The 12,997-nt window shown below is 38.5% G+C and overlaps 1 protein-coding gene across 4 annotated transcripts in view; it reads right to left on the bottom strand.

Annotated features, from left to right (window-relative positions):
• Positions 1-12,997, bottom strand: part of LOC150088314 (uncharacterized) — a 112,640-nt gene that overhangs the window by 51,528 nt on the left and 48,115 nt on the right. For 3 of the 4 annotated variants that reach the window (XM_090370706.1, XM_090370708.1, XM_090370709.1), the window contains 2 exons: positions 11,546-11,664; positions 6,108-6,177 (listed from right to left, as the gene is read on the bottom strand). In XM_090370706.1, coding sequence (XP_090226832.1) covers positions 6,108-6,177; positions 11,546-11,664 — 189 coding nt within the window. The remainder of the gene's footprint in view (positions 1-6,107; positions 6,178-11,545; positions 11,665-12,997) is intronic. The other variant, XM_090370707.1, reaches the window with a different exon arrangement.

Here is a 12,997-nt window from a genome sequence, read left to right as displayed (position 1 = left end):
TTGAAACCAAAAGTGACAGACACTCAGAGCAGCTACTACGAGACACATAAATTGGAGGAACACCGATTACTGTGACACCTCACAGAACTCTGACAACGACAACGATGTGTCAAGCTGTTTTTAGTTTTTTTTTTTTTTAATAAATAAACTTTTTCTATCGTATTTAATGTAATTATATGCCTTTTTACATTTTAATATTTGTATACCTTTTTACCTCCGTATGGCCTCTGTAGCTGAGTGGTCAGGAGCGGGAGTGCAGTAGCATACACTCTTTGAATTGACCGCGGTTCAAGCCCCTGACTGCTGAATACGGTCGATCTGCCAACCTGCACTGGACCAGCGTGGCAGATTATGGTCCATTTTCCCTCAGCATGAATTGTTGAGAAGGCTTCCATCCTGCAGATAATGGCTGCATTTTATATTTGTATACATATTAATTAGGTCACCGAAATTTCTACTGTTATCTTGTATGGGAGGTGGTTTTAGCGCATTATAGCCCTACCTGCTGATGCACCATTAAAACCCAAACAAAATAATTGGATAACAGATTAGTTATTTACATTTGATGAGATGTACTGGCTGTGCAATATTCGTTCTTTTCAATAATGTGGTTAATTTGTATTTCTTAATGTGAAACATAGTGTTATTTCAATATATTTAGTGGCTATTCAATATACCACGCTCAGTTTATACTTTTCACATTGAATATGTTTATTCAGTGCAAAAAGTTAATTTATTTACGAAAATCATTCACTCTGATTCATTTCTTGAGCGTCCACGAGCCAGTGATTTAACACGAAGAGTGAGTAAATGAATTTCACTCTTTTTTAAATTATTTTTTCCTCCGTGTTATTTGGGCTTAATAATCTGTCCGTACGTTCTGCGCATCTTCGTTTCTGTTAAAAAGTGATCCACCGATACGTTATTAGAAAAACGCTTCATGGCCTACGTAATTTATTTTAGACAAGAGGAGATCAGAATGTTTAATAGAGTTAGACAGCAGACATATCAAAATTAAAACTGTGCGCAGAAGTACATCTCGCTGTAAATTGAATTTGAGTTAACCCAGATAAAAAATAGAGTTTTTTAGCATATTCATACTAATTACTTTCGCTGCCGTGCTTTGGAGAGATTTAAAAGATCTGAACCGTGTACAGTAATTCTCTCGCGTGCTTCAGTTAATTGCCATACAAATTCCTAGAAAACAAAACAAAAAAAAAACTGCATTATGACTCGCAACGTATATAAAATAAGAAACGGTTAATCTAAAACGCCACAATTCGCTAAAGGCTTGGTGTTGCTGTGAGACACAGCACATGTAGACCTAGAATAGATCTGTGTAATGCGCTGTTATATTTTAGGGGGTTGCACTGTAAAGACCCCATACGTCGAGAAAATAATACTATTTTTGTTCACTTCTGCGAGTAAGCGTACTGAGCACTCTGTGAGGCCAGGGAGAGAGAGAGAGAGAGAGAGTTCTCTTCACCCACTGTGCTTAGATTTGTTTTCTGCTGGACCAAAAATAAAATATAATAGAGTGGCAGATTTGAATGAATGACATGTTACGAAGAAGTTAGCATCAGAGAAGGATTTTTTTTTCTCTTCGGTTGAAGTAAGGATGTTGGGGAAGGGAGAGTCAAACAGGAGTCAAACACGCCATGGAGAGGTCAGTGGAACAAGAAGTCAATATTGATACTACAGTAGTACGCGAGTCAATATTGCTAATACAGTAATGTTAGCGTTGTATGGAAGGGTATTATCCATATTCTCCGGAATGAATACTGGGTTTTTGACATTTTCGACGTAATGTAAAAGATTTTAGACTAATCTCAACTTCTTCCACCTTCCTCAAACTTCTTGAAAAGGTACTCCTTCCAGCATTAAACAAACAACTGATGCCTCAGAAGCCGAAACAGTTCCATTTCGCAGTCGCAAATAGATCCACCATAACAAACTTCATGGCCGCACAAACATCAATTCTTCAATCCTTCGAAACTAAATCCGAATTAGCTACTGTGTACGCCGATATTGAAGCTGCTTTTAACAGCCTAGACGTCACAGCCCTTCTCAATCTTCTGCAATTCTTCTTCAGGATTAATGGAGACCTACTAGCTTTCTTCACCACGTTATTGAGGAATAGAAGTGTCCACCTCACAATGAAGAAGACCCACTTTACAAGAAAAATCAATGCAGGAGTCCCACAAAGTGGCGTCCTGTCTGGCCTTCTTTTCTCAGCCATTCTAATTCCTTTCATGAGTCCCCGTGACGATGCTCTAATATATGCCGACGATATAAAGTTTCTTACCTTAATCCCACCGTCTGCAAACCGAATGGCAATTACGTCTTCAATCACAGAGAACTTGACCGCTCTTTCAACTTACTTGAAGGTGTTTGGGTTAAACCTTAACCCTTCAAAATCTGCAATAATGATTTACTCATTGAAGCAGCAACCAACAATAATTCAACCATCAGTTTGGGGTACTCTCATCCCAGTAGTTAACTGCCATAAGGATCTCGGTGTCTATTTTGATCCAAAGCTGAAATTTAATGTTCACACAGAATACCTCCGGAAGCGATTTAACACCCTACGCTGGAGAGCGAAGCAACACTTACTTCGTTCCAACGATGCCACAACCACCGCCAGATATCTTCAAACCACTGCTTATCCGGTTATTTTATACGCTGCTGAAATTTGGGCATCTGCGTCGCTCTCACTTCAAAAACCGGTGTTCTCGAGTGAATACTGAACCCTGAAATGGGCCACAAATAAGCATCGCCGACCCCCTCAATTGAGAACAACTGACATGGCTGAGCAGCTAAATGTACCCAGGCTCCCGAGGTTAATTGACAGCAGGCGTTTACTGACTACAGTAAAAATATACACAGGAGCGACAAACGCCCCAAGCATCTGGGATTTCTGTCAGTGGCACAATCCTCTGCCATCCTTGAGGTCAGACCTCACATTAATCCTCAAATACAACCGGTTGAAACTGTGTAGTCGGTTCCTACCTGCCCAGGCACTCCCCAAAATTCAGGCACTGCTCCGTCTTGGAGTCAACCTACAGAAAATGGCTACCGATTACAAATACCATCACATACTCCTTGAGTGGATTACAACTGTGGAACTGGGATAAATTCCTCCAAACTGGTTTACGACGTTCAATTCCTCTTTATATTTTTCCTATTATTATAATTTCATTTTGTGTAACTCATAATTTCCCATGGAACTGTAATTTTTGCCTATTTAATCACATATATAATGTCAAACTCCTGGCCACGTCGCCGTGATGAGAATTATTGTTACTAGTACACGTACCGTACTTAGCAGCAATAAAGAAGTTATTATATGTTAATAATGGACTGCCATTACCTTCAACAAGCACAAAAGTTCTTTTTATGTCATACCGATGGCTACCCAAACCATTACATCGAAGTTTATGATATCATCACCCGAGAGTCTTCTCACTCTCATTTTTCGAAGCATCAATCACGCCGATTCCAAAGCGGTTCTAATCACTAAACACTACCAAAGAACACTGTAGTTCTAACTGACCCATGCTCGACACCAATGAAAACGTTCACAACATTGAGTAGGGGTGAGGAACAAACAGTACGATTGAACAGGAGATCGCAACCCTGCTTCTGGCTAACGATCGCGAACTTAGTGTTTAGTCTTTCTGGTTAAGAGTGGCACTGGGGGTCTCTTCCAACTCCGCGTTGTGTACTTTTGTGACCCAATACAATCTTTGTGAAGGGCAGATAGTGTGCTATTTTGTGGTCTGCGGCGTTTTGCGTTGTGTTGGGTTATGTTGGTCTGTTGTTCATCTGATCTCTTAAAAGTGACAGGAAAGACAGGAAAACCATAAACCAAGGTCCCCCCCCCACCCTGCCCGTCCTCTACCACGAGAAGTGGGCCAGGACGTAGGGTATAAGATCTCTGTCTGGAGTCAACCATGGTGTCACCTGAGCTTGCCACGAAGGACCCTCTAAAAAAATCTAAAGTTTTTGTTGGAAAGGGGATGACAGTTCTAGCTTGGAGGATAGGTGAAGATGAAGAAGGTAGATGATAGAAAGATGTCCATCATGAATATAGAAGAATGGAAACAGAAGGAACATCCTGTAGAGGCATCTCACCCTCCACAGGGGAGACTTTTAAGAACAACAAGAGTGTTTAGGGTGGTTGGGCCCACTAGAACGGGAGGGGGCAATGCCCTGGATATTTGGTGGGATTAAAGCCATAAGGTCAGAGCACCCTATTTTGCAGAGAATCGTCGCTATTGGGCCATTGTGTTATGTTAAAAAATCCCACACTAGCCAGACCAGCTGAAGACATTTCAGTCCTTCGCCTTGCCACCCATGAGGATCAGCATAAGCAGTGAGAGGAACATCCAGATTGGGTGCATTCTCCAACTGCAGTCGGCAAGACAAGTAACAACACACTTCAGACAAACGCTTATAATTATACGAATACAGAGGGCGTTTTAAAGTTTTTTTTTTTGTGCGTATATTCAGGAGTGAAACAAAGAAAACAAAGTACAGCATTTATTCTCATATTTGTGATTTTTTCCACCCAGAAATCTAATTTGCACAGGGATATGTTCACAATATAGATGCATACGCTTTTTTTTTTTTTTTTTTTTTTTTTTATTCACAGGTCACAATCACTCATTTGGCCATTGCACAGTTTACACACGCGGCCAGAAACATTAATACGACAATTACAAATCTTAACTTACAAGGGAATATTAAATTTGGGGGGGGGGGGACACGTAACCAGAGTACAAAATTCAACCGATAATTACGACATTCACGTGTACTCTCTCACAAAAACAAAGAATCACTCATTACAGCACACTTTTTTTTTTGCAGGTTGAGAACACTATACTGTGATACTTGAGGATATTCCGCAGAAGGGGGAGGGACATTCTCGCCCCAACACACATAGGGGCATATTCAGAGGTAGGCAGAGAGGGCATATGCCCTTAACCATTTTGAAATTAAAGAAACAGAACGCAGGAGGCGTTAACTCAAGAGCCTGGTCGCCATGCCTCTCCTTACGATGTTATCTGGACCTGGTTGCCATGCCCTCCCCCCCTTACGATGATACCTGGATACGCCACTGCACATAGTCATTCAATCATGCTCACTTGTCCTAAAAATCATACTTGGCTAGTCCCAGACACCAGAGAAAGAGTGTAATCTGGAAATAAAAGAGCTCCTGTGGGTAAGGGGGGGGGGGTTATTACTAAGTGTAGTGTATTACTGGAATAGTCAAGACTAAGAAATATCACTGCCTTATAATTTAGAAGCTATTCTCACGTTCCTCCCAAGCTAGACTGGGTGGAGCTCCCATCCAGTATAATCACAGAATACTATGGAACTGGTGGTGGCCACCGGAAGTGTGGGGAGGGATTTTGTTGTTATAACATTGTTCTGGTACTCCAGGAGAGGAGAGGAGGGTTGGACTTAAAATGTAATAGTTTCATATTGATTCGAATGTCAATTAATCACTCTACTGCAAAAATCATCCATTTCCAAAGGATCTTTTATCACCATGGGCCAGGAAAGAATATCCACTCCAACCCATAACGATAGCGAATGTGCAAGAAGTCAATAAGACATAGCAACTCTCCTAAAGTAGGCAGAAGTAGCCGACCTGTTGGTCAATCCTGCCTTTCGTCAGGGCTTCTGGCTGTTCCCTTTGTGTTCATCGATGAATTGTAGACCTTTCTCTCGTCCAACTCAGCAAAATCGTGACAACACAGCCGTCTCTTAGACTGAATATCCGTTCTCTTTCAAAGTCAGTTATTTGGACATACGGAGAAATTTGTCTTCGTATCGACATTATTCTAGTTATACAAACAAATTTTAATAAAAAAAACTTTTATATAAAAATAACAGTAATTTCACTCTACACTTTGTTCATAAACAATGCTGTATCTCTTTTAATACTGAACCAAATTCCCTGAAACTTTAAAAATTCATTTCTATAATCCATTCTAACATTACAACCAATTTTGTCAAAATCGTACTAATAAATAGTCTTGTATTTTCATTCATATCAGTATGCTATAACAAAAACATGCACGATATCAAATAATACTTACGAAGCGTACTTAGATATTCTTGTTTAGCATTTCGGTTTCGTTTTCTTGGATGACCGCTCAAAGACCATCCCTGGAAATAAATCAGGTCATGTAGTAAGTGAAATTTAACAGAATACAGAGAGATTTTTCTATCCGCATTGTAATGTACAGATAAGTAAATATACCTATTACAAAGTGGGATACACTCAAGTGCAAAAGTTACGCTTCTTCCACTGTCTCTGATTGTTGGAAGTTTTCTGTTAGGCAGCGATTTTTAATTAGTGCAAACGCAGTTGAGGCTGACAGCTTTGAGGATATTCAACGATCGGCAGTGGAAGATTGGCCCATAGCAAGTGAGTTGTCAGGTTCTTTAATGTGTCCAAAAGCATCATCTCAAGGTTGCTGAAATGTGAAGCCGTCCACGGGTAATAATCATGTCTGAACGTCGATTTTCAATAGAGTTCTCATCGCCCTGAGGTTGTACTGTATTGAAGTGATTCGCAGACTCCGGAAACCTTGTTCGTGTTCCTCTAAACGGTGTTACATCCTGATATTAGCCCTGCAGCATGCTGGACATGAACAGTAGTAGGGTTGGGGCTGCATCGCCATATCTCCAAGTTTCGACGAGCAGTTAAGAGTGACCTTCATTTCTATACAATTAAATGTTGGAGCGCTGCGTGCAACTGTTCCAGGACGCATTTGGTTTCAGTTTCTTCAAAGAGGACTGCTTACAGATTTCCTGAATAATCTTGTTGCCAGTATGAAAGCTGACTGCGATAGGTGATCACGCCCCAAATTAATCCTCACTAATCCGTGTAAATTAATCTTTACTAACCCTTCATTCATGGTATTAAACTAGTATGATTTTCCGAAGTTCATGAACGGCATGCGCTTTGTTTTGGTTAATTTTATGAGTTATTCATTTGTCTACGTTTTTATTGAAATATCAACAAGAGTGATAAGATAATTCTAAAAAGGCTTAACTTTTGCACCCGAATGCATGTATCTACTATAAATATTTCTGTTCTGTAAACATCAGGACCCTTAAATAATAATTTTCTGAAACAGACTGGTTAATGCAAGGACATTTATAAAATTAAGGATATTCGTTATAGTACAGAAAATATACATATATTATATTTTTAAAGAAAAAAGTTTCACATGTTGAGTGAAAACCTCAAACACGAAAGGCATTAGTACCATATTTCTGTGAATTGTAATTTTCAGGAAATAAGGGTGAAGGAAGGTTAATCCAAAATGCAGAAGTTTAAGGGATAAACTAGGAATAGAAAAAATTGATTCCGGAAGTTTGGAGTTGGAATAGAGTGGGGGATTTACAGTTGCCAATTCAGAAGAACAGTGTCTGTGGAAGTATTTATCGCAAAGGAATGCGGCAGTAGAAGACAGAGTCATCCACCATTCGCCACAAGGGGCCAGAGAGAAAACGATTGCAAAACATAGTCAGTAATCCATAAGATGTCGCTTGTTGAGAAGACCTTTGTGGCAAATACGGTGAAAAGCCTTAGAAATATCAATTCAACTTCTCGAATTTCGCCACACTTTTCCATCTAATTTGTCCAAACATATTATAAGTCAATATATCAGCAGTGAATTGAAGCTAACAGAATCCATATTGCAATCATTAATCAGATGGAAGGTTGCCAAATAATTTAAGATCTTGCGGTTGATGGATTTCTCCATTAATTTGGAAAGAATAGAAGTAAATGCAGTGAGGCGATAAGTTGATGAATATTTGCTGTAATATGATTAAGGACAATTTTGTTCGAAGAGGAGAGGATCAGAATTTTTTTGTGTCATTTGAATGTTTCACATCATGAAATTAATGATTTTTTTTTTAAACTTAACAACTAATTTTGTGCTTTCTGTTATTGCATTACTATACAGTACTTTCTAACTAGAGCCTGAGAGAGGCCCCATAGGAGATTTTTTCTTGGAACCCGAAAGATGCCGAGATAAAAGTCGCTTTCTCCTTCACTTTATTAAAAAAGACAGGACAAAAGCGAGTTTGAGACATTGAAGTTTATAAATAAACAGTGGCACCATCTACTAGCAAATTAATTATTAATTTTTTTTTCTGGGGTACTACAAATGGACTTTATTAGTCTATTTTAAATTTCAATTTGTGTTCCGTTTCTTCTCATGTTTTTTTTTTTCTTTCTTCCTCTCTTCATGCTGACTTTCTAACTAAATTTTATGGCAACTGAGTCATTTCAACGGTACATAAGAATTTTTAGAAACTTGGTAAAAAATAAATAAATCAATAAACGAGTAAAGTATGTTTCTCGCCGTAATAATTTCATAATGAAATTTGAATACTAACTAAAGTTAAGTAAAATATTTGAATACTTACTAAAGTTAAGTGGAGAATAAATTTAATGTTTACTGCCATTTCCTTCGTGTAGAAATAAATAACACTTACGAAAATGAATTGATTGGGGCACGGTAGCCAAGTTGGCAAGAGCGCCAGGCAGTACTGAGTGGAATAAACGGGGTTCGAATCCCGCAGCTGGTAGTTAGGAATTATTCGCGAAGCCACTCAGTATCCTGAGTTAGTCGGTCTCAGGCCGTGACCGTGAGGTTTTCTCCGGGTACTCCGGTTTCCCCCTCACGAACCAAAACCGAACTGAGAACATCCGCTTCACATCCACCTACACATTTTCTCTTCAAAATTCAACATTCGGGGGTTTTTCCCCGGGTGCTGAATATTGAAGAGACAGGGGGCGCGTTTACCGCGGGGGTTACTCACCCCATCTATGCTGTTGTTTTACTTGAACACTGACAAGCCACTTTTAGTAGTATGGGAAAAATACCTCTTGGCTGCATGTAGTTCATATAGAGATGGACAGATGGCGCTATGAATTTAGATGTACTTGCGCAGAACAGAGTAGCGCATTTTTTTTTTATAGTCAGTTTCCAGAGTAGCGCACTCGTAAGAGCAGTTTAATAGTTAGTGATCGCTTCTGCACCTTCAGCTGGTAAGTAATTACTTACAGAAATTTCTCAATCTAATTAAAGTCCAAATGTCACAAGACAGAGATAAATATCTCTGGTGATTATTCTCAACGTTGATTATTGTCTAATAATCAACGTTGAAGTTTTGATTTAACTACTTCTGAATTGAGAAGAGTCGTGGTTAAAAGAAAATAATTTATGTTTGTATTTAGTATTTCTCTATAACATATCTGCTACAGAATACAAGCCCGGTTCTGATTTAACGCTTCTGCAATTTACAGATAATTGAAATATGAAAGGTCTTAATCAGATTTCCGTGATAAGAGTGAAGTCCTAGAAATATTCCAACAAGACTTTCACTAACTTTTTTTCTACCAAAATATAATTGTGGCTGGACGAACTGTTCCTCTGAACTGAGAGCATATTCTTGTGTTTTAAGCATTAGAAACTTAAGGTAGGACTGGTTATGTGAGTGTAATCGTTATTGCGCTAATAGATATTCCAGGTGAGTTATTTTAACAAAACCGATAGCGCTTCTTTGTTTTCTAAATCGCCTTTTACCTTAATTTAATGCTATTTTGTTCGCTATGATTATTATTATAATAAGAAGAACCTAAAACGAACAGTCAAGGTCGAAAAAAGCCTAACTTTCTTCTGTGCTTCGCTTCACTAAGAGTTTCTTATTTCTCCAAAGTGTATTAGAAAAGAATTGTTCTGTGTCATTTGCGTCTTACTTTAACTAACCCCTTCCTTTCGGTTCATGCAGTGGCTCCCTGCTTTCCTTCTACTGTTAGGCTTATTGTCAAATACTTCGTTGAGAAACCGGTATTCGTTATGTGGCTTCATACAGCTTTCATTTAAAAAAGATGGACTTTTTTTTCTTATCTCCTGTGTAATATGAATTTACTTAACCATATGCAACAGTTTCATTACATTCAATTAAGACAGGGAAATTTGCATGACAATTTTTGAGGAATAGCAAATGAATGAGCTATCCAATCACATAACCGATAGTTGCCCAATAAATTGTTTTACGCCTCGATTTCACGATCTGTGAAATCGAGGCGTAAAACTTTCTCTCCCGAAATATTACTGTCTTTATTGTGATTAACTCGCAGGATTTTTAATCAAGTAATTTCAATAAAATTGACAGCAAAGGTAAGATAGATAGAAAAATAGCCAATTAACATTCATATAATATTAATTTGCTTTTAGCACAATTCCAGATTATATTCTTCCCTTCGGCCTATCAGTGAATTCTAAAACTGGTTGTTATCATTTCGCTACCTTCTACTCACGTTGCAATTCTGGTCCATTTTAATAATTGTAGTTAGTCGAAGAATAAAAATATAAAATTGGGCGAAACCCACGAGATACTTGAAACAATTTTAAATTGATCAACCAGGTTGAATGAGCCGTTTGGAAATTTTGTCATTGGAATGGAATGGTCGCCGACAATATTAAACGTCATGCTAACTCTGAAACAATAAACAACCTTTCGAGAGGGGATACATTTTCTTTGTACCTTCACCCCTCTGGGTATCATGTCTCGTTTTGAAACTGGGATAGTTACTTCAAAAGGCATACGTAGTGACGTATTCATTTTCCTGTAGAGTGAAATGAACTGCTTAGTATGTTTGTATTGTGTTCTCTGTGACAGTTCGGTCATTCGTCTGGGGAATTTTGCGTTCAGTTAAGAGGTTAAAATACGCCGATCACAAATGGAAGGAGTGTAATTCTCGGAGATAAGATATCACTTTCGCATTCCAGAATTTTTTAGGGTATAGATGAATGTAGTTTGTGCATTATTAACTTCCAATAAGAGATGTTTTTTGTGAATACTAATGTCACAAAGGATAATACGTTCCACTTCAGGAATGTTATTACTCAGAAATCAATTTGTCATCAAGGTAGGCAGTAGCGTACCTAGGGGCGTGCAAGGGGGGGGGATTTGCTCCCCTGCAGGATTTTTGCCTTAAATGGCGCCTATGGAAGGGTGTCTATTTCTTGACAGGGAAATAGAACATATTTCAAACAAACAGTAAAAGCGCCTATTTTGTCAACTTTTCTCCCCCTCAAGGAAAAACCTGGGTGACGTAATGGGAGCTGTCCTTCCCATTCTTGACATGAAGTCTGCTTCCAATGGCATGCTAATTTTATTTATGCGGTGAAGTTTTTCAGCTCCAGTGAACACTCTGGTCGTGGAGTCTGCTGGTAATAGACTTAGATTGGTGTATTCTTTATTTTAACGGAGAGTGTTTGTTTGGAGATTTTTTTGGCGCATAACGGAGGGTGTAATCAAGTAAATAGCCATTTATTTTTAGGCGCGAGGTTCGTGAGCCTCACACCACAGAGGAAAACAATGGACGCTTGTGAAATCATCACCAGTAATTAAATTGTCTCTGGCCATAAATTTTGTAATCTCTGAATTACTCTAAAACCAACTCAACTATTTATTATCTATAAACGCTTAATAACGTTCGTACCATCTTTTCCATGAATGGTTTGCCATTTTCTCTAGAGAATGGTGCTCCTGCGCCTGGTTTACCCCAGGGATTGTACGTTTCATCAGAATTGGTCTGAACAGGTTCCGCCACGAAGTTACCTGAAAGTCATAAATAAAAATTGCATTGGTATGTAAGGATTCTTCAAATAAAAATAATGTATGTATTTTACTTGCATTACGAATATTGGAAAAAACAAAACGATGGTTGCCCATTTTAAGGAGTTTCGTATATGTGGTTAGTATATGCAGCAGATACACGAAATTAATAGGAAGATCTCCTATAGCACAATTTTCCCATCTCCAAAAGAACAATTATTACTTCAATTGTGACAGAGTTGATGGAGGGTAATTCCACAGTTATTCCATCTGTCATTCTTTCAGCACAGGAGTTCGGTGTATGCAGGGGCGTACCGTTTGTGTTTGTATTTTACCTTGAAATTAAAAGTTGGTATTTATAAGTCATCACCCTCTGTCATGCAACGTATTATTCTCATAAATCAACAAATATTGTATCAACGATCTTAATTTATTGAGATTGTTGTTACACAAAATATTCTTTACTTTGGTGTAAAGAAAGAAAGAAAATATAAATATACACAATTTCTCTATATAGATATATATTTTTTTTCATAATAGCAGCTTTATAAGAAAGAAATAGCCACTGGGGACAGATCTACACTTATAGGGTGGATTGTTTTAATTCCTGGAATCTGCGGTCATAATTTATTTCAGAACAGCAGCATAGATGTCTCCAGTAATCTATTTTCTTATAGTCTATCAAACATTTCTTCCAAAGCCTGAAAAAATAGTCCCGCTCTTGCGGCGGATGTAGTCCTGAATTTTGGCCCGTGGTGATCCATGGCATTTCCATTGCATGAGCTGCTGTTTTTCTTTTAACAGATCCCCGGATTTGGCCTAATCTAACCTCGAGCGTTTACCCCAATTTTTTTATTATTATTACTATTTCATTTTTTTTTTTTTTAGGTCCGGGCCACTGAAATCTCAGGAAATTAGGTGGCAGGACCTGCCAAAGTATAAATATAACTATACTGGGTGTACCTGATCTGCCTCCACGGGGTAGAGTGTGGACAACGTTGGGTCCCATTAGGGGCCCAGAGGAACCGCATTTAGCTACACGACACTTTACTTGTACAAGATCCATACACCTTTAAACCTCTTCCATTGACATGTTCTGTTTCACACCCACAATGCGGAGGAAACCCCTGGTGCCGTTGGACACACTCTACACTCACTCTGATCAATCCACGTTTCATCACCAGTTAAAATTCTTGAAAAACTGACCTATTATATAACCAAGTATTCATGGAGGATAGTCTGTACCGCCCACTCAGAAATATTGCATTCTCTGGCTGTATATGAATGCCAAATCATGGTCTAATATGTATATCCTGCATACCAAGTGTTCAATTTA

This window comes from Mastigoproctus giganteus, chromosome 3 (genome assembly GCF_048544385.1).
Source record: "Mastigoproctus giganteus isolate SK-2022 chromosome 3, ASM4854438v1, whole genome shotgun sequence".
Classification (NCBI taxonomy): Eukaryota; Metazoa; Arthropoda; class Arachnida; order Uropygi; family Thelyphonidae; genus Mastigoproctus; species Mastigoproctus giganteus.
Note: the sequence above shows the minus strand (reverse complement) of the source record. Positions and strands in the feature narration are given on the sequence as shown.